We start from the raw sequence: 19,461 nt of genomic DNA, 5'->3' as shown, positions 1-19,461 counted from the left end.
ATATATATATTATATATATTATATTATATATAATCTAATCTAATCTAATATATTATATAATATATATATTATATATATATAATATATATATATATATATATCATCACATTCACTTTTTTCTCTGCAGTGTTCGAGTGACCACTCTGCTGCCACCTGGAGGACGTCACAGTGAAGTGCACAGTCACTGACTGTGATTGAATGAGTGTGAAGTGGTGACGCAGGTGTGACATCACACAGGTGAGATTGATGAAGAGCACGTGAGCTGAGCTCGTGTGGTTTGTCTCGTGCTGCTGTGACGGGATGATGTTGTCTCTGCTCTGTCTTCTGCGTCTGTCCTCACTTCTCTCAGGTTTGTCTCACCTGAGTCTGTGAAGTCTCAACATGTTCACACGTGACGTTGACGTGATGTTTGTGTTTCAGGTGAGGTCAGAGCACCAAACAACAACATGACGGCTGCAGGTACAGTCCGACTCTAATCTGATTCGTCACATTCAGTCAAACTGGAATCTGATTGGTCGAATCTGATTAAGTTATTTTTATTCTTCAGGTGGAAACTGGACTCAGCTCAATGAGACGTTCCCTGAAACTAAGGAAAACGGAACTTTCTCTGGACTCTTTGGATTCAACGGTGCGTTCAAGTGATTGTATTTTCATCCTCTTTATGAATATATAAATATATAAAATGTATAAATTGCAAGTTTGTTCTCTGGTATTATAAGTTGAAATAATATATAATGAAAATATTAATAACATAAGGAGTTTGTATTAAAATGTTGAATTTAGTTGATTAATCATACAGAGAAACGGGAAAAATGTTTTATTCACGTACAAATACTTTATCGTTTTTAAAATTTAAATTGTGAGTTGCTCTCTAATGTTTTACTCTTTTTGATCAAACTCTTTTTTTCTGAACTCATTGATTGGACTTGTTTAATCAAGTAGTTGAACTAACTAGTTAACTAACCTGTTGCTGTGACCCGGTCATCCTCTCAGACATAGCGGGCCACCGCTGCTTCCTGCCAGAGCAGGAGCTGGAGTCCCGGATCATCGGCGGTCAGGAGGCCTGGGCTCACTCGTGGCCGTGGCAGGTGTCTCTGTGTTTTGCGTCCATGCCGGCCTGTGGGGGCGCCATCATTGCTCCGCACTGGATCCTGTCTGCTGCTCACTGCTTTCAGAGGTCATTGTCTCTCTCTCTCTCTCTCTCTCCCTCTTCTCTCTCTCTCTGTCTGTCTCTCTCCTCTCTCTCTCTCTCTCTCCCTCTTCTCTCTCTCTCTGTCTGTCTCTCTGTCTCTCTCTCTCTCTCTCTCTCTCTCTCTCTCTCTCACACACACACACACACGGTTCTGGACGAGTCGTGACGTCATCAGCTGATCAATGAGAATTAATCACACCTGCTGCAGGTACAACACGGCAAGACTCTGGAGCGTGAAGGCGGGTAAACATGACCTGGACAACCCTGAGGAGCCAGGACAACAGGTGTGTGCGTGTGCGTGCGTGCGTGCGCGCGCGCGCATCAGTCAGAACAAAGTTTATATTATGTTATATAATATGTTATTGTGTGTGTGATGTGAACATATAAAACCTGTTGTGTGTGTGTGTGTGCATGATGTCACCTTTCAGTCAGTCGCCGTGGCGCTCATTATCATACACAATCGTTACAACAGTCGGACCAAAGAGAACGATGTGGCTTTGCTGAAGCTGCAGGAACCTCTGGTCTTCACCACGTCCGTCAGACCCATTGACATCTGGACGAGTCCTCTGCCGCTTTTCAGAGGCTGCACCATCACCGGCTGGGGCACCACCCGAGAGAGTGAGTCCTCACACACCTGAGAGCAGGTGACGTCAAGTCCGTCGAGTCTGACGCCTCCTGACATCTCTTGTCTTTGACCAGACGGACCTCGAGTCAACAGACTGCAGGAGGTGAACGTCACTGTGCTGCCCTCTGATGTCTGTAACCAGTACTACAGTGGTAGGATCAGGTCCTCCATGTTCTGTGCTGGAAGGGGCAGAGGAGGAGTGGACGCCTGTCAGGTGAGACCTGAACCTGTCAGAGGCGACGAGACCATCAGAACCTGGACTCTAACCCTAACCCTTAAAACAAGTCAGACATGTGATGAGTCTACACGACAAATCTGTCCGTCCAACATCTTAGTTTCTTCATCTTCGTCGTCCTCTTCTGTAACCTTGTCTCGAACATCTAACGTCTGTAATCTTGTCTCTTAACGTCTGTTACCTCGTCTCGAACGTGTGTAACCTCATCGTCCGTCGCTGTTAGGGCGACTCTGGCGGTCCTCTGTCCTGCTTCACTGGCAGTAAATACGAGTTGGCGGGTCTGATAAGTTGGGGCGTTGGTTGTGGACGAGCGAGACGACCAGGAGTCTACACCAAACTGCAAGAACACACCCAGTGGCTGTACGACAACACGAGTACGTTCACAGACGAGCTGACAACCGGAGTTTCTACCTGAAACGTGTGATGAGTTTGTTGTTTCTCTTTCAGATAAGATGATGCACGATGACGAGCTCGCTGACGGAGGTTCGTTTGAGCTGACACTGTTTTTATCTTGTGATCAGATGGCCTTCATTATTTATCATGTTTGTCCTGATGTCATGTGATCTGGAGACAGACGACAGGTGCGGGAGGCGGCAGAGCTCCAGTTGTGGTCGTTCTCCGGGCCTAGCCAGTCTTTCGACATCGCAGGACGATGACGTGTCTGTGGAGAACGTGACGGAGTCCTGTCCCTTCTTCTGGCCCTGGCAGGTCAGCCTTCAGTCCAACGGACGCCACTACTGCAGCGGCGTGCTGATCCATCGCCGCTGGGTTGTCACTGCCAAACACTGCAATGTCAGGTAAACATCGGCGCCCTTGTGACATCAGGTTCTGTCACCGCTGTTACGGACATTTACTTTTCTCCACAGAGCCAAAGACGACGTGGTGGTTCTAGGAATTCATGACCTCCGGTTCTTATCGTCCCAAAGCGTCTCTGTGGATGAGGTCTTCAACCTGCCGGAGGACGGAAGCTTTCCACCAAAATCTGACCTGTCTCTGCTCCGCCTCAGCGTGTCTGCCAGATTTAGTATAAACACAAACTCAGACTCTCACGTATCCACGTCTGTCCAACGTCTGTCACACCTGAATGTGTCCTCTGTTCTGTCTCAGATTCAAATGTGTCTCCAGTCTGTGTCCCTGATGAGGACGAGGAGCTCAATGACAGCTGGAGTTGCTTCACCACTGGCTGGGGCGTAACCAAGGCAACAGGTGACCGCTGCCCTCTGTAACCTTTCGGACAGAAAAGTCTAAATGGATAAAATATTAAGGAAGAAAAGTCCTGAGAGAATGAGGTGTCTGTGTGTGTGTGTAGGTCACATTGATGCTGTTCGTCTCCACCATGCTGGACTGACTCTGGTGAACGGAACGTCCTGCAGGGGGCGTTGGGGGGAAGGACTCGTCACTGACTCTCACATCTGTGCTGATCCTGCTGGCTCCGCCTCCTGCATGGTAACAAGTTTATATACCGGCCGAACCCCTGATGTCAGTTAACGCAGCGTTCACGTCCGTCGACCGGCCACACGCGTCGGTGTGGGGGTAGGCGGGTGTAGTAACATTGGACTGACACCTGGTGTCTTCCTCCACAGGGCGACTCCGGAGCTCCCCTCTACTGTCAGAAGCGCAGTTCCTACTTCCTGTTTGGCGTGGTCACATGGGGCAGTCGGCGCTGTGACGTAGACAAACCATCCGTCTTCACCGCGGTGTCAGATTTTCATTCTTGGATCACGAAGGTGACGGACGACTCTTGAAAATACAGTTTGACTGGAAACTGTTTATCGTCCAATCATGTTCTTCTTTTAACAAACAAGACAAGAATCTTCTGACCAATCAGCTGTTACTGTGAACGTTCTTGTAATTAAAAGTCATGTCACCGTTGTTTGTTTGTTTTTTATTTGATGAAACTTCTTTTCTCAGTTACATGATTAGATTGTTTTCTACAGTTTACATTACTCAACCAATCAGGAGCACCTGAACTCTTCTTCGGCTGAAACCTGATGACGAAGCTTCATCGCTCGCTGTGATCAGGTGCCGGAAACTCGGAGCGTGAGTATGACGCTGCAGCTTCTCTCAGCCGTCCTGCAGCAGGTCGTACGATCCTCCGTCCACCACCACGTGTTTGTCCTCTGCCTGAAAACAGTCTGAGGTTAACACAGCTGAGACTCGCTGAGACTCATTCTGATTCGCTCACTCATTATTTAGTTCAGTCAAGAAACGTCAGCTTGAAAACCAAATTTTAAACAGATGAAGCAAAACGACTGGAAACAGCTGATTATAAGAGAATGTGTTGAAGCTGTGTTGTTTTGATGATGTGTGTCAAACAGTGACTCACTGTGCCGTCAGACATCTTTGACTCTGGAGCTGCTTCATAAACAGGGTTACAGATGCTGCTGCCTGCAGGGGGCACCGTTTCCTCCTCTTCATCCTCCTTTAAGGGACGAAGACGATTTATCAATGAAACCAGAAAATATCATACACTAATTTAAACATTGTTCTCCACCCACTGGTGGCTGGATACAGTATAGGTCATAAACCCCTCCTCCTCCATGTTAGCATATGGGACCTTGATCAAAGTAAAGAATCAAAGAAGACGTTAAATAAATGTTTGTCAAAGATGTTTCTGTCATTTCAGGTCGTTCTTATCTCACTGATGTGTTTCTGATCAGTTTGGTTTGAATTAGTTATTTGATGATATTAAAACAGGCTGAGACATCATGATTGGTGGATAGTGTGTGTGGGCGGGACCTTGATACCACGATCACTACTGCACAGACTCACTGCAGATGACATCAGCACAAGGTGGCAGCAATCGATTCTGAGACAAACAATCACTGATCACACAGACCTTGAAGTAGTGGAACTGGAATCCTTTGTTGTTGTTTTTGTAGAAGTTGTATCCGATGCACACGCCCGCCGCCACCAGAACCACCAGCAGCGTCACGCCCACTCCCATCCCCGCCTTGTGACCCACATGCATCTGCAGAACCAATCACAGTCATAGTTACTGCTCATGTGGGGTCAGGATGGAGGGATGCTGTGTTGTCATGACAACACTCACCTCTTGGCGAGGGGGGGGGGCTTTCAGTGGACCCTGAAGAACATGTATGATCCCATTTGAGGCCACAACGTCTGAGTTGGTGACAAAGCGATCGTTGATGTAACGAGACGACTGAGGAAAAGAAATGGTTTCAAACAACAACCGCTGTCATGGTCATCAAAATCCAACTCATGACTAATTCTATGTGACACATGTCTGGGGACGGGCAACGTCGCCCCCTTATTGACACAGGATGTAATGACTGACCAGAGCTGAGGGGTCCAGCAGATCGGACACTCCAAGGATCGTCAGACTCCCGACTCTTGTCCTGATTCGACTCCCGTTCTTCAGCTCGCTGAGAGGAAGAGCCCTCCCCTCGGACAGGTGGTACTCAATGTCCCACTGAGACAGAGTCTGCAGGGACACGAGGACAGGTGAGGATTGATGAGGACAGGTACGGACAGGTGAGGATTGATGAGGACGGACAGAATCTTAGTTCTCGTCTCACCTGGTTGTCAGGCAGTCCGTCGTTGTCGGGTACGAACAGCGTGGACTGAACCGTCAAGTTGCTCAGACGCTTCACAAACTGTTTCCCTGACAACGACACCTGTGAGCAGTTCAAGATTTGCTGAAGAAGAAGAAAGACAGGTCACGATGACGTCATCTGATTTAATGTGTCCTGTTAGTCTGGGACTCACCGTGAGGAAGTTGGAGAAGGTCGGAGTGGACATGAGCACCTGCAGCAGGTTTCCTGTGCACCTGAGCCCGTCTCCAACGTAACCCACCTGACACTCACACCTGACCTCTGCAACCAATCACAGCCTCTCTGATTAATACGTCCTCATCACTTCTATTTTTATTGAACCTCCAACTCAAATAAAGTAAAAGTGTCAAAATAAAAGTTTTTTTATCCATTTAAAAGTCAGATGAAACTAAATCAAAATAAAACATTAAAGTTTCGATAAAAATTTAATATTTATTACAAATATTGTAAATAATCTGATGACTTCATCTGGCCGCCTCTTCCTCGCTCACCTTTCATCCGGTAGCAATAGACGTCCCACGACTCGCTCAGGTTCTTGCGGACTCCGTAGTCCACAATGCCGACGTGTCCGAAGCCGCAATTGGGGTTTGAGTAGGTGGTAGGATACGCCACCCGGGCCTGGTCCAACCAGCCGGCAGCACACATGTTGAGCCCACCCTGTGGAGACACGTCAGTTTGACCACGTGATGACACACATGATGAAACACGTGAACTAGTGTGTGCGTGACATGTTCACTGACCTCCTGAGCATAGGACAGCTGCGTGTACGTGGCCAGGGCACCTCCCTCTGCACCGCACGCTTGCTGCGCAAAACTGAAGTTCAGTTTGTACTGCCCCCTGTCTGAACGGAGGTGAAACACACCGAGCGTCGCATCTGCACACAAACACAACGACACATTAAACACAACACGTTCAACACAGTGAGTAAACTCGATCCGCTGATTGGTTCTCATTGGATCAGCTGAGACACGCCCTCTCAACCCTAAACTCAAAGCATCCAATGATGTGGAAGAGAACTCAGCATGTGATCCATACCTTCAAAGTGTAGGTCTGTACATTTGGCATCTTGATGACAGCGTCCGTTCCCCTGGAGACAGCGGCTGATTGGCAGCTGTTTGACCTCACAAGTCACACCATCGCCGACGTAATTGTCTTTACACGTGCACCTCTTCTTACCCTGTTCACACAGACACGTCACGTTAGGACACATGAGACGTCAAATTGCAAACGTGTTTAAATGACTCGTTCCTCACCGGAGCCGTCATGGTGCAGGTGGCGTGTTCATGGCAGCCGCCGTTGTCTCCAGAGACGCAGGGGTCAACGGGCTGACAGCTGAACCCGTCCCCAGAGTGACCTTTAGGACACGTGCAGGTCACCACCTCTCCTATCTGAGAACACTTAGCGCCTTTAGCACAACCGCCATTCCAGACCCCGCACATCTCCGCCACTGAGGACATGGAGAGATCAGACGTCACGTTATACACATCATATAAAGACACGTGTCCCCACTGAGGACATGGAGACACCAGACGTCACGTTATACACAACAGACACAGGCAGATCCAGGTCTTTCTTCTTCTTCTGGTCTTTATTTATAGTCTAGTGTTGATGACCACTGTACTTTACACTACAGGTTCTCTTCAGCATGCAGATGGTAAAGACTGGGATTGAACCGCCAACTTTGTGGTTAGAGGACGATCATATTCTTTCAAAATAAAAGCAGCTGAACTGACTGTGATCAGCTCCTGTTACACACACTGATTTACTGTGATGACATCATCAGGAAGTGATGTCACACAGAGTCACATCAACAATCGTACTTCCTGTTTCTTCCTTTTTTTGAGCCCAGTGTTTACCTGTGCAGGTGAGTCCATCTCCTTCATAAAATGGCCGACAGACGCAGGTGCTGTTTTCCGTACAGACGGCTTTAGGAGAACAGGGTGGAGAACACACAGAGACGTGACCTGGATGAGACGAGACACCGTCAGTTAGCTGATTCACACTGACCAGGAAGTGACATCACTCAGGTTTAATGGACCTGGATCCTGTTTCATCAGAATCCATCAATAAAAAAGTGGATCATCACTAAACATGAATCTAATAAAACATTCTTATGATGTTTGTGATAAAAAAGATTTAAAATAAAACTTAAATCGTACGTCACACTCACTCTGCTCAGTGTCACATAGCTCGCCGCTCCAGCCCGCCTCACACAGACACGCCCCCGTACCTTTACGTCCGTCGTCACATGGCCCGTGTTCTGAGCAGTTACAGGCTGATAAAAAACAGAAGTCACAGGGGTCAGAGGTCACGACACCTTTAGGTTGAACTGTCACTCAGGATACTGCTCACCTTTACAGGTGGGCCCGAAGAACCCATCACTGCACTGCTCGCAGGCCACGCCCCCGAAGCCTGCGTCACAGGTACAGGTGCCGTTGCCAAGGTGACCGTCATCACATTTACCATGGTTACTACAGGAGGAGCCGACGCCACCTGGACACACTGCACACGTCGATTGACACGGGGTTAATCAAGGATGATGTCACAATCAAAGTAAAGACGATTTGTACTGAAAGTGATGGAAAGTTAATGGAATAAAAGAATATTTTTCATTAGGACTTAGCCTAACCCTAACCCTAAAATGTATTCAAATTTATTTTGTATCAATATATAAAATTAAAACGTATAAAACTGATGAGTCAAGAAAACTTGTCTAGATGATGAAAAATTTAAATAACTTTATATATGAATTTTATTTTGAAGATTGTGACACAAATAAGAACTTTAACTTACAACTAAATCAAATTGAGTGAAATAAATTAAATGTTTTATGCCATCTCACCCAGACAATCTCGTCCGTGGTAACCATGACAACACTTTGGTTGCCAGACGTTGATGGTGCAAACGCTGAGACAGCCAGAGTTTTTGGTGACGAACATGGTGGGAAGGTCACACTTCTGGATCTCCTAAAGACGAGACGTTTGTATAGAGACAATTCTTTTTTTATTTTATATATGACGAAGACGATGAAGATGATCATACCTTAAGTTTGGAGCCTTTCGGACAGCGAGACGCTGAGGCCGAGCAAAATCCACAACTCATCTACCACAGAAGAAGAAAAAAGACGTGAATAAAACTAGAAACCGAGAAACGACCTGAGACACACAGTCCGACCTGCACGTCGTTAGTATGTCAGCCACCATTAGCATTTTTAGCTAACATTAGCATTTCTGATATTTTCTGACCTGATCAGTTTGTCAAAGTTTCAAAATACAAACGTCAGTAATTTATTGTGTTTAAATAATCTAATAGAATATGAATAATAATAAAAAAACTTCATGGTTCTTGTTACTGTTACAGTGAACAATAAAGTTTTTAAAGGACTTTTATGGTGCAGTTGGTTTTAATAAAACTTTTATATTCTCTCAATGTGAAGCACATTGAATTTACTCAAATGAAATGTGCTTTATAAATAAAATTAGCATGAAGCATATTTGTTGTAAATTTCTCATTACTTCATTACAGACTTCATGAGAAACAGTTCATCTGAAAAACACCAGGGGGCGCTGCAGACAGAACATAACATGAGGATTTACCCGGAGTTCAAAGGTGGTCTGTTCATCACAGCGTCCTCCGAGGCTGGGCGGAGTCAGAAGGCAGTCGATCCCGTATGCAATCCCACCATTAAAGACGAGGTGTCTCTGAACTATGCGACATTTCCCGTCGTTAACGAAGATTTCTCCCTGTTCAAAGCAAGACATCGTTGAGTGAGAGTCGCGCTCGTCGACTCCTCATTGATTTCCTGTCGTACTTACGATGTTGTCTGTCCCTCCGCAGATGAAGGAGAGTGGTGAACCCTGCACCGTCCGAGCCGAGTCCAGATAGATCAAACTTTCAGCGTAAATCTGAGCGAGCAGAGAAGAAGTTCTTAGAGAACATACCTGTAGAGCTCCCCCTGGTGGTTGAGCACATGATCATAGATCTCTTTGTAGTTTTCTTTCATTGAGACAAAAGGTTCATTAATCATGTGATGAAGAGATGTTTGGAGTTCCCCAGGGATCGATTCTTGGTCCAGTTTTTATTATGTCTACAATAACTATGTTTATGTGTATATGTTTGTTTCTCCTTTGATAAACACATTATAAATTAATAAATTTTCAGGTGTGATGCCACTTTACGCTAAGGACATAGTTTTATCTTCATATAAAAACTCAGTGAATTCTTTTGATTGTAACTGTTCACGTTCGTTCTCGTTGGTTCAGCTTAAATAGAGTTTTTGGTTTTGAACCTTCTGGCTGTGCAGGATGTGGTACTTCAGGTACTCCACCAGCTGAATGCGGTTGTCTTGGTGGAACAGGAAGTCCTTCTGCTGCTGAGGCAGAGACGCCATCACGACGTCTGACGGCAGGAAGAGCGTGAGCGGCTGGTACATCCCATCATGCACCAGGTCCATCACGCCTGTGTCCTGAAGCAGAGGTTAACAACAGCATCATGTGACCAGGGCCAGCCAATGAGGTGTGTGTGTGTGTGTGTGTGTGTGTGTGTGTGTGTGTGTGTGTGTGTGTGTGTGTGTGTGTGTGTGTGTGTGTGTGTGTGTGTGTCACCTCGAGCAGTTTGTAGAAGTGTGTGTATCCATGACGTTCGGCCACATCGGTCAGATTCATCTGTTAGAGTTCAGGACAGAAACAACGAGTTATTGACAGAAAAATAAATCAATCAGTGGTTTATTCTCCGCAGATCAATTTGTTTCTACATAATTAAATATCAATAATCAATCTGAAAGTTATTGATTAATGTTGTGAACTGACAGAGATGTTGGGATCTGAGTCTTTGTTGATGTCTGGAGGAAACAGAATCTTGTCGATCTCGTGGAAAATCCCATTGATGCTGACGTCGTCGCTGTACGTCACGTTAGCGTCATTGATGAAGATATTTCCCTGAAAATATTCAACAGTTTGTATTCATCATGAATCAGCTGATCATGTGACAGCTTTTTAAATATTGATCAACATTAAGCTGCTTGATTGGTCACCTGGCTTGATCTGGTGGACAGGACGAGTCCGGACAGAGACGTCAGGTTTCGGGGTCGACTCAGGTCGGCGGGCAGCAGCGTGTGACACATGACGATGTGGCTTCGCAGGATTGTGGCGTATTGTTCTTTACGTTTCTCCGAACTCAGGGATTTCATCTAAATGAATAAAAATGTGTTTATTTCAGGTCATCTTTTTATTACAGATTCAGGGTTTTTGTATAATATGTTTAATAGAATATGTATATTTTATAAATAATAATAATAATAATAATAATAATAATGAAGAAGTTTAATTATTATTAATTAAATATGATTGATTATTAAGCTACTTGTTGTGAAAACATGTGGTCACCTTGCTGGTGCCCACTCTGTCCACTGTGAAGGCGTTGCTGCTCGGTGGAAAGACGGTGAACGGGCCGCGACCTTTCAGAGAAATCTCCACCATCTGAAAGAAGAGTTCACATCATTAGTCAGTTTTCAACTGCAGGGGGCGACAGAGCGATAGTCACTCACCATCAGGCCAAGGTAAAAGTCTCGCAGCTTCCTCATCAGGATTTCCTGCACAGAGTCACATGTTAGATTCCACATGGAACCAGGCCGGCTTTAATGTCATGTGATGTCATGTCTCACCTTGCCCACGGTGCCTCTGCATTTGAGTCCGTCTCCCAGGAAGTTGGACTTGCAGGTGCAGGTACGGACACCTGGACCGCTCATGTTACAGCGAGCAAACTGATGACAGCCGCCATTTTTCTAGAAACAGTCAGAGATAGGTCACCCCTCTACAGAGTCACATGACCACATTTCATAGCCTCTACTGACACCTGGTGTTTCACAGTGCTACCTATTTACTAAAGCACACCTATTAAAGAGACCTATTTAGCTTTTTCAGTCTTTCCCAGTCCTCTAATGGTTTGTATATATGTTTTGTGAATGTAAACATGTGCATGGCTCAAAGTCTGCAGCAGAGGGCGCTCTTCTCTCTCACAGTAAACTATTTTCTGGAGGCAGCTGGAAAGCCTCAACCTTGATTTTTCTAATATGTCCGTTCCTGGCCAGCAGGGTTTTCATCAGCATAATGAACCCCTAGCGGCTATTCGGACACGCCCCCAACAAAACCAAAGCAAAGTGTAACCTGTGCTGGGAGGAGGAGCTAGCAGCGTTCACCCTTCAGGGGCTGTTGGAAAATCAAAACACCACACAGAGTACAACCAAGCTAAAGTCCCCGGGTATTCACAGTTGGCCTGTTAACTAAAGCTAAAGCTGCGGAATTGTGTTTTTAATATTTTAAATGAATTACAGCTATATAATTCAAAATAATCATCGTCTTCGATTTGTCCTGAGGTACCTGAACTCATCACCAGCTGTTCAATCAGAGCAGACTGGGCTTTCTAGGGGGGGGCAGGAGCGGAGAGTGTTTTCTGAACTTTGGAGCCTATGAACCTTTTCAAGTGGAACCCAAATTAAAATGATGAACCCCAAACATAATAGGTCTCCTTCAAACAACGTTAAAACAGAACCTTTATTGATTATTGATGACATCATCAAACTCACCTTTTGACACAAGTTGATCATGTGACAGTTCTGTCCGTCGCCCGAGTAACCCTCACTGCAGGAACAGGACGTCTGCACACAGCATGACATCAATAATCAACTATCACTAATCACTAATCACCAGCTGATAGTCGTACGTGTGTAGAGTCTTTACTTTGTTCGGTCCAACGTGGACGCAGTCTGCGTTGGCATGACAACCTCCGCTTCCTTCCAGACAGGGATTTATCTCTGTGGGAGAAAAAACTAAAATCTTGCAGCATCGAACACATCACACTGACATGACTGATCAATAATCAAATTCATTGATTTTTAATTGAATAGAGACTTAAGGTTTGAATGTATTTGAAAAGTGTTATTAACATTTAAAGATGCACTTAAACCTGTGAGCCACCACCTGAGGCCACACCTACCAACACACACGAGTCCGTCTCCATAGTAACCGTTGTTACAGACACAGGCCCTGCGTCCAGGTCGAGTCCTCTTACAGACGGCGTAAAGACTGCAGCCGCCATTATCCTCCACACACGGGTCTTTAGCTGTAAACACAGACACAGATGCTCAGTCTAACCATCACAGCTGAGACTGATGCACCTGAGAGGTCACCTGACCATACCTTGACAGGAAGTCCCGTTTCCCTGGAAACCAGCAGCGCAGAGACACTGAGGTCCGGACGGTCCGATCGCACAACTGTCACACAAACACAACAAATCACATTACAACACATTACACCGAGCTGCGTTCAGAGCAGCGTTCTGCAGGGGGCGCTGCATCTCACTGAGCTGTGTTCACATACTTTGCACTTGTGTGACATTTCACTGAGCCGCACAACTCGTCAGCCGCCGACTCGACTTCTGTAAATCAGGACACTCTCGTTACATATAAATGTACAATATATATAAATATACATACATGTATTAATACATGCTCTGTCATATAAACACACAGGTCACACTCTCTCTTCTTTTGTTTTCTTACTTTCGTCACAGAGGATTCCTCGCCACCCGACATCACACTCACACGTCCCGTCGCCCGTGATGCCTTCGTTACAGCGTCCGTTTTTACATCCGCAGTCTGAGGGAGGCAGGAAGAGGCGGAGTCACAGTTAAATGTCCAATCATGTTTCTTGGTTAACAGTTTCCTATGTGAAGCGTCCTCACCCTGATCACAGTGGACACTATATTTGCCGCTCTGGCAGGTTTCACACGCCGTCCCGTTAAAACCTTGGTTACACTGGCACACTCCGGTTCCGTTCGTCCCGTCCATACACGCTCCATTACCAAAGCAGGGCCGACCCTGTGCACCTGGACAAGGCTCACAGTGCTTCCCGAAAAACCCGCCACAACACGCTTGGACCTGAGAACAGACGAGAACTGTGAGACCGCAAACGTGTTCGTCCTACTCATGTGAATTACACGTATGTGTCAGAGCAGACGTACAATGTTCTTCTGAAGGCAGGTGGGTCTGCAGCCGATGGTCAACAGTCGCTCTCCTTCAAACATGCGGCTGAACATACACTTCCTGCTCCGCACGGATTTCTGCAGAGACCAAAGGTCAGTTTTAATGAAAGAAAATCAGTGAGAGCTTTAAAGAGTCAAGTCTCGCCACTCATTTATGTTAAATCAGTTTTCTTCAGTCGGTTTTTAATTTATTGTACGTTTCGAATTTTTTGTCAAAACTATGTCTCAATAAACTCATTAGTTGACATTTGTTGACACACTGTCTCTGAGGACACACACTGTCTCACTGTCTCTGAGGACACACACTGACTCTCAGGACACACACTGTCTCACTGACTCTGAGGACACACTCTGACTCTGAGGACACACACTGACTGAGGACACACACTGTCTCTGAGGACACACACTGTCTCTGAGGATACACACTGTCTCTGAGGACACACACTGTGGTGGAAACCTTTGACATCACTACTCAATAATAACACATGGACCTATTTTCAGGAAGCTGACAGAGAGCATTTGGTGTTTTGGAGTCGGAGCCTCTGGAAACAGATTGAGATGTACTGAGTGAGTGAAAATAGAAACATCATCTGCAAACAGGCAGAGTTTCAACATTTTGTTCCTCTTGTTTCTGTTTTTCAGATAAAGTTTGGAAGTCTGAGGTGATGGACTAGTCTGCATCATTTGTCAGTAAATGTTCATCTGAGTCAAATCATTCTGAGAATCTGAAGTTTTCATTGTGCGACAGTTTAAAATCTTACGTCTGGGATGGAGTTGTTGGGGCAGATTTTGCTGATTGGGAACAAACAGTCCATGCATGTTGCCTGTGAAGAGAAGAGAGGAGGTTGTTGGTAAACAGCTGATTTTGTGTCCGTTGTTCTCCTCAGTTCCTTCGCTTTCTCGGGTTCCGTACCGTGACCTTCTGATACGTAGCTTCATCGCAGCGGTTCCTGTTGATCTTGAGAACGGCCGACAGACCGTGAATCACGCCGTTACCGCTCAGGATGTTGGATGAGTTGATCTGAGCGTCGTTCACTAACAGCTGGAGGACGAAGAGAGAGAGTGAGTCAGGATGTAATCAGATACTCATGTAATTAAAACTTTATTTATATAGCACTTATCTAAACAAGGTTACAATGTGCTCCACAAAATCCATGGTAAAAAAATAAAAACACTGTAGCTAAAGATAAATCTGACTGGCTACTGGCTTGTATGGCAGCGCTATGAAAACCATGTGGCTGCTCAGTAGATCAGACGTCGTCATTACCTCTGTGTCTTTTCAAACTAAACACCTCCTGTCAAAGGCAGCAGAGTCAAAGCTGTCCCATTTAAGAAACTACATAAAATATAGATGCAATAAAAGTATGATAAAAGGAATAAAGGAGTTAAAACAACAAAGTAGCACCACAATTACAAATCACAGTGATTTAAAGACAGGTAGTGAGTTCCAGAGCCTCTGGGCCCTGACAGAGAAAGTCACCTTGAGTAGCCTTGACCTCGGGAAAGCCAACAAGGACCGGCTGCGACTTGTAGGGAGTCAAGTAGGGGCCAGCACATGTTGAGCTTTAAAAATTATCAATCCTGAATTTAACTGGAACCAGTGAAGGGATGCAAGAATTGGCCTGATATGAGACCTGCGGTTTGTTTGAGTTAAAATACAAGCAGCAGTGTTTTGAACAAGCTGCAAACGAGTTACTACGGTTTGGCTGAGCAGGGAAAAGACAAAGGCATGTATTATCTTTTCTAAGTCAGAGAGAGATAGAACTAATTAAATTTTGGAAATATTTCATAGATGAAAGTAGCAGGATTTAATGCTTTCATTAATGTGTGTTTGGAAATTCAGATGGGAATCGAATGTGTCACCTAGATCTTTAGCTGTTGTTTTTATATTGCTGGCCAGGGGACTGAGAAATGATAGGGGTCTGTCTGCTAGCTGGTCGGGATCGAATTTTATTATTTCAGTTTTATTTGAATTTAACTGAAGGAAGTCAAGTGACATTCCTCAATGGCCGATAGGCACTCTGTTAGGAAATTTCTCTTTCTGAGAGATAAGACTTGAACCAACTAAGGGCAGTTCCAGATTCATTGCGTTAGTCTATTGATAAGAATGTTATGATCAATGGTGTCAAATGCGGCACTTAGGTCAAGGAGCAGTAATACGGAAAAATAACCAGCATCGGCAGACATCAATAAATCATTTGCAATTTAAGGAGAGCAGATTCCGTACTGTGTAGTTTACAAAATCCAGGCTGGAACTTAACAAAAAATGTATTATTGTCACACACAGCTAAACGTTGGGTTAGAACCACCTTCTCAAGAATTATGGATATGAAGGGGGGTTTTGAAAATGGCCTATAATTCTGTGGCAGTGATTGGTCAAGATTTGGCTTTTTCAGTAAAGGCTGAATGGAGGCTTTCTTAAAATGATCAGAGACACGGCCAGAAGAAAGAGAGCAGCGAATACTTCTGAGAAGGCTAGGGCCAATAGTACTGATTTCTTCTTTTAGGATTGAGGTGGGAAGGATGTCGAGAGAAAGAAGAACACATGTGCGACACGGCGTCAATGAGTTCTGCGATATTTGGAATGACAGTGGTAGTATCAGTTCAGTTTATATTAAAAAAAAGATAATCAGTTACTGATCAGATACCTTTCCCTCTCGGAGGACGATGGCGAGCTGGAAAGAGAACCCCAGCAGCGTCTGCTTGTAACCTCCAGGCTGCAGGTCGGTCTTTAACAGGCGCTCTGCTGCCACCACATGGTAACGAGTCGTATTAACATCCTGTTAATAGAAAATTAAATTACAGAGATGTTATTCAGAACTTTTTGTCTTCAGTAACTGGACGTTTTATTATTTCATCAGATAAACGACTTTAGAGACGTAAACAACAAGTACCAGAGCAGTTGCAGACATTTTCTTCAGGTAATCATTGATGGCGGCATCTGTTGGAGCGAAGACGGTGAATTCATCACCCTGTTCGATCTCGTCCGTCAGGTTGTAATCCTCAACAACACAAACAGAGACACACTGTGAACATTACACATTTATATTGTGTGTTTATGTTCGGGTATAGGTGTGTGTGTTCGTACAATGAGATATGATCTGAAGAGCGAGAACTCGGGTCTCAGAGCGAGTGTCGCCAGCAGCCCTTCACTCAGCTTCCTGTCGGGAACCAGAACCTGAGGATGAATGCAGAGAGAAAAGTCCGTCAGTCGGAGGTGATAAAGTGTCGCCAGCATCGTGAACGCCATCGGCTCTGTACCTTATCGATAATGTGGATCAGTCCATTGGTAGCAGCAATATCGGATGTGGTGATGGTGGCGCCGCCAACAGTTGTGAGCTGATAAAACAATATCTTAAAATGGTTAGAAAGTTCTTGGAGAGATTTAAAGATCTGACCCGTACAAGGAGCTGCGATTATCAAGTCCAGAGACCTTACGTTGTGCGATCCACATCAGAATATATTACACGAGTCAAACACAGAGACCAAACAGTAGGAAGAGCCACCCGCTCCACAAACCAAGAAGATTCATCAGGTCACGATCACAAGCAGCGCCTCGTTTTCGGAACATTCTCAGGGTTTTACTTCGTGAATTCGACCATCTCGACTCAATTGTGATGGAGGAATTTCAGCACCAACAAACTGAACTGTGGTACGATGGGAACCAGGCGCTCCATCTTTGCACCAACACAACTTTCTCTCCCCACCTGCCGTTCTCACTGGATCTGACTTCCTGCGACTACGAAGAATGTGACAGCCAAATTTATATCAGCTACTTGTTGTTAATGCAACTGTCCTCAATAAATAAAAGTCAGCGCAGGTTAGAGGACGTTCACAACAAATTTCTGGTCTTCTGGCCAGAAACTTGAATGTAAACCATCACCTCTGTGGACTCACCTCATTGGCTGTAGAAACAGGGAAAGTACTCTTGAGAAGTGAGGTCACAGTGGAAGTGGTGCTCAGGCTGGAAGATGGATAGTTTCCAGGGATCATGTGATTTCTGTCAGGTGTGAAACACAGATGTGAACAAACAGCTGGAGACAAAGTTCATCTGTCCTAAATAAAAAACACTTTAAAGTTTTAACCTGATGAGACTCGGCAGGTTTCCCTTTGTCGTCCAGAAGTTCTTGTCGTTTGAAGACATTTTGTCAACAGCAGCAGAAGATGGAACCAGGAGGGTGATGTTCTGATCCGACAGAGACACACCGGAGTCCTGACGGAGGACGGACAAGACTGATGACATCACAACAAACTATGAAGCTGACAAACAGAGCCTGCTCGTACTCACAGTCGTCCACCTGAAGAATTCGGACGTCTCGGCCAGCACCATCAGCTCCTTTAACACCAGGAGAACAGACTCAGGTGTGTCAGTGAACGCACCGCACAGCGTTTAACGTGTGAACATGGCCGACACTCACCTGTTCCACGCTCCCGAAACACATCCGGCCATCTCCAACATAACCTTCGTCACAGACACACGTCCACTGAGATGACAGCAGCAGACAGCTCGCCTGAACACGAGGACACGGACAATTATCTGACGTCCGACAAGTCACCTGATCACATAATCTACTTATCAATTACTATTCGTGATCAATAACATTCATGAATCAAAACCACAGACTTGTGAATCGTGGTCCAATCGACCAATCATGAGTCAGACTCAGCCTGTTCTTATATCATCAAATAACTAATTAAAACCAAACTGATCATCATGAATGTCTACTTTGATGTTTTTAGTTTGGTCCATGGCCCATCTGCTAACATGGATGAGGAGGGTTTATGACTATACTGCAGTCAGCCACCAGGAGGCGATCATTTCATCTCACCAGGTAATGGCAGCCTCCGCTTACGGTGACACACGGATTCACAGCTTCACAGTCTCGTCCGTTTCCTTTGTATCCATGTTTACAGCTGCAGTCACTCTGACATCAAAGACAACACGCTCACACACACCATTGGTTCATTTAAATATGGACAGACATCAGGAGACAATGATTAAAAACCAGAAGCTACTAGCAGAGTTAACTGTTAGCCGACTCCATCACCCAGAGCATCATGGGAAGTGTTATTCCAAACAGAGGTGAGACTCCCCTCAGCAAACAATGACACCTGCAGGGGCTGTGAGGAAGTGCAGGTTAAGATAAAGCTCACCTGTCCAGGACCAACGTAGATGCAGGTGGCGTTAGGGTGACAGCTGCCGGCGTCAGGACCGTCACAGTTGTTGATTGATTGACACTCGTCTCCGTCCTCCCTCCATCCTGTCAGACACTGGCAGGAGCGAGTCCCAGGTCCTGTCCTTATACATTTAGCCTGCAGGGGGCAGCGCAGAGTCAAACATGACGGATCTGGACAGAAGAGCCGCGACGATTGTTAAAGTGCGACTTACGTTCATGCTGCAGCGGCCACGGAGAGGCGGAGCGCAGGGGTCGGACTCCACACAGGTGATACCATCGCCCTGGTAACCAGGTTTACACACACACCTGAAAACACACAGCACATGCACCAACTCTTTACTGCCCCCTGCTGTACATCTGCAGTAGAGATGTTTAGAGTCAGAGCACCACAGATGAATTCACCTGGCCGTCCCCTGACTGAAATCGCAGTCAGCATGGGCGTGGCAGAACTGAGCCTGGACGCCGCACGCCGCTGTCTGTCGATCGCAGAACGGACCAGTGAAGCCCAACAGACACGAGTCGACTTTACAGCGACCATCTGAGTCCGGACGGTTGTCGCACTGTCCGTGGGCACAGAGACACGCTGCGGACACACAGGTGAGGTCACTTCCTCTGAC

The 19,461-nt window shown here is 45.7% G+C and overlaps 2 protein-coding genes across 4 annotated transcripts in view; one reads left to right on the top strand and one right to left on the bottom strand.

Moving 5' to 3' along the window:
- ovch1 (ovochymase 1) overlaps positions 1-3,924 on the top strand; it is a 4,161-nt gene extending 237 nt beyond the window's left edge. Inside the window, exons 2-15 of one of the 3 annotated variants that reach the window (XM_035147818.1) lie at positions 128-237; positions 421-459; positions 548-628; positions 994-1,177; positions 1,401-1,476; positions 1,621-1,810; positions 1,892-2,031; positions 2,276-2,426; positions 2,500-2,535; positions 2,627-2,849; positions 2,919-3,076; positions 3,160-3,258; positions 3,362-3,498; positions 3,636-3,924. In XM_035147818.1, coding sequence (XP_035003709.1) covers positions 447-459; positions 548-628; positions 994-1,177; positions 1,401-1,476; positions 1,621-1,810; positions 1,892-2,031; positions 2,276-2,426; positions 2,500-2,535; positions 2,627-2,849; positions 2,919-3,076; positions 3,160-3,258; positions 3,362-3,498; positions 3,636-3,797 — 1,650 coding nt within the window. In that variant the 5' untranslated portion in view covers positions 128-237; positions 421-446 and the 3' untranslated portion in view covers positions 3,798-3,924. The other 2 variants (XM_047338572.1, XM_035147817.1) reach the window with 2 other exon arrangements.
- The window catches only part of stab2 (stabilin 2), a 32,338-nt gene continuing 16,798 nt past the window's right edge, over positions 3,922-19,461 (bottom strand). The window contains exons 23-69 of the mRNA XM_035148129.2: positions 19,247-19,427; positions 19,057-19,150; positions 18,822-18,980; positions 18,497-18,592; positions 18,086-18,178; positions 17,956-18,003; positions 17,753-17,880; positions 17,565-17,667; positions 16,929-17,006; positions 16,756-16,845; positions 16,562-16,669; positions 16,316-16,447; positions 14,581-14,709; positions 14,429-14,491; positions 13,647-13,745; positions 13,368-13,563; positions 13,186-13,281; positions 13,004-13,061; positions 12,824-12,897; positions 12,621-12,746; positions 12,365-12,438; positions 12,211-12,282; positions 11,290-11,409; positions 11,173-11,217; positions 11,012-11,104; positions 10,660-10,815; positions 10,436-10,564; positions 10,232-10,291; positions 9,916-10,092; positions 9,443-9,532; positions 9,224-9,370; positions 8,670-8,729; positions 8,470-8,593; positions 7,980-8,129; positions 7,798-7,902; positions 7,484-7,591; positions 6,881-7,074; positions 6,663-6,804; positions 6,368-6,501; positions 6,119-6,284; positions 5,782-5,888; positions 5,592-5,711; positions 5,351-5,497; positions 5,105-5,215; positions 4,892-5,023; positions 4,379-4,474; positions 3,922-4,176 (exon numbers count right to left, since the gene is read on the bottom strand). Of these exons, the coding sequence (XP_035004020.2) occupies positions 4,117-4,176; positions 4,379-4,474; positions 4,892-5,023; positions 5,105-5,215; positions 5,351-5,497; positions 5,592-5,711; positions 5,782-5,888; positions 6,119-6,284; positions 6,368-6,501; positions 6,663-6,804; positions 6,881-7,074; positions 7,484-7,591; positions 7,798-7,902; positions 7,980-8,129; positions 8,470-8,593; positions 8,670-8,729; positions 9,224-9,370; positions 9,443-9,532; positions 9,916-10,092; positions 10,232-10,291; positions 10,436-10,564; positions 10,660-10,815; positions 11,012-11,104; positions 11,173-11,217; positions 11,290-11,409; positions 12,211-12,282; positions 12,365-12,438; positions 12,621-12,746; positions 12,824-12,897; positions 13,004-13,061; positions 13,186-13,281; positions 13,368-13,563; positions 13,647-13,745; positions 14,429-14,491; positions 14,581-14,709; positions 16,316-16,447; positions 16,562-16,669; positions 16,756-16,845; positions 16,929-17,006; positions 17,565-17,667; positions 17,753-17,880; positions 17,956-18,003; positions 18,086-18,178; positions 18,497-18,592; positions 18,822-18,980; positions 19,057-19,150; positions 19,247-19,427 (5,270 nt within the window). The 3' untranslated portion in view covers positions 3,922-4,116. The remainder of the gene's footprint in view (positions 4,177-4,378; positions 4,475-4,891; positions 5,024-5,104; positions 5,216-5,350; positions 5,498-5,591; positions 5,712-5,781; positions 5,889-6,118; positions 6,285-6,367; positions 6,502-6,662; positions 6,805-6,880; positions 7,075-7,483; positions 7,592-7,797; positions 7,903-7,979; positions 8,130-8,469; positions 8,594-8,669; positions 8,730-9,223; positions 9,371-9,442; positions 9,533-9,915; positions 10,093-10,231; positions 10,292-10,435; positions 10,565-10,659; positions 10,816-11,011; positions 11,105-11,172; positions 11,218-11,289; positions 11,410-12,210; positions 12,283-12,364; positions 12,439-12,620; positions 12,747-12,823; positions 12,898-13,003; positions 13,062-13,185; positions 13,282-13,367; positions 13,564-13,646; positions 13,746-14,428; positions 14,492-14,580; positions 14,710-16,315; positions 16,448-16,561; positions 16,670-16,755; positions 16,846-16,928; positions 17,007-17,564; positions 17,668-17,752; positions 17,881-17,955; positions 18,004-18,085; positions 18,179-18,496; positions 18,593-18,821; positions 18,981-19,056; positions 19,151-19,246; positions 19,428-19,461) is intronic.

This window comes from Hippoglossus stenolepis, chromosome 22 (genome assembly GCF_022539355.2).
Source record: "Hippoglossus stenolepis isolate QCI-W04-F060 chromosome 22, HSTE1.2, whole genome shotgun sequence".
Classification (NCBI taxonomy): domain Eukaryota; kingdom Metazoa; phylum Chordata; class Actinopteri; order Pleuronectiformes; family Pleuronectidae; genus Hippoglossus; species Hippoglossus stenolepis.
The sequence above is the reverse complement of the archived record's forward strand: the minus strand, read 5'-3'. Positions and strand labels throughout refer to the sequence as shown.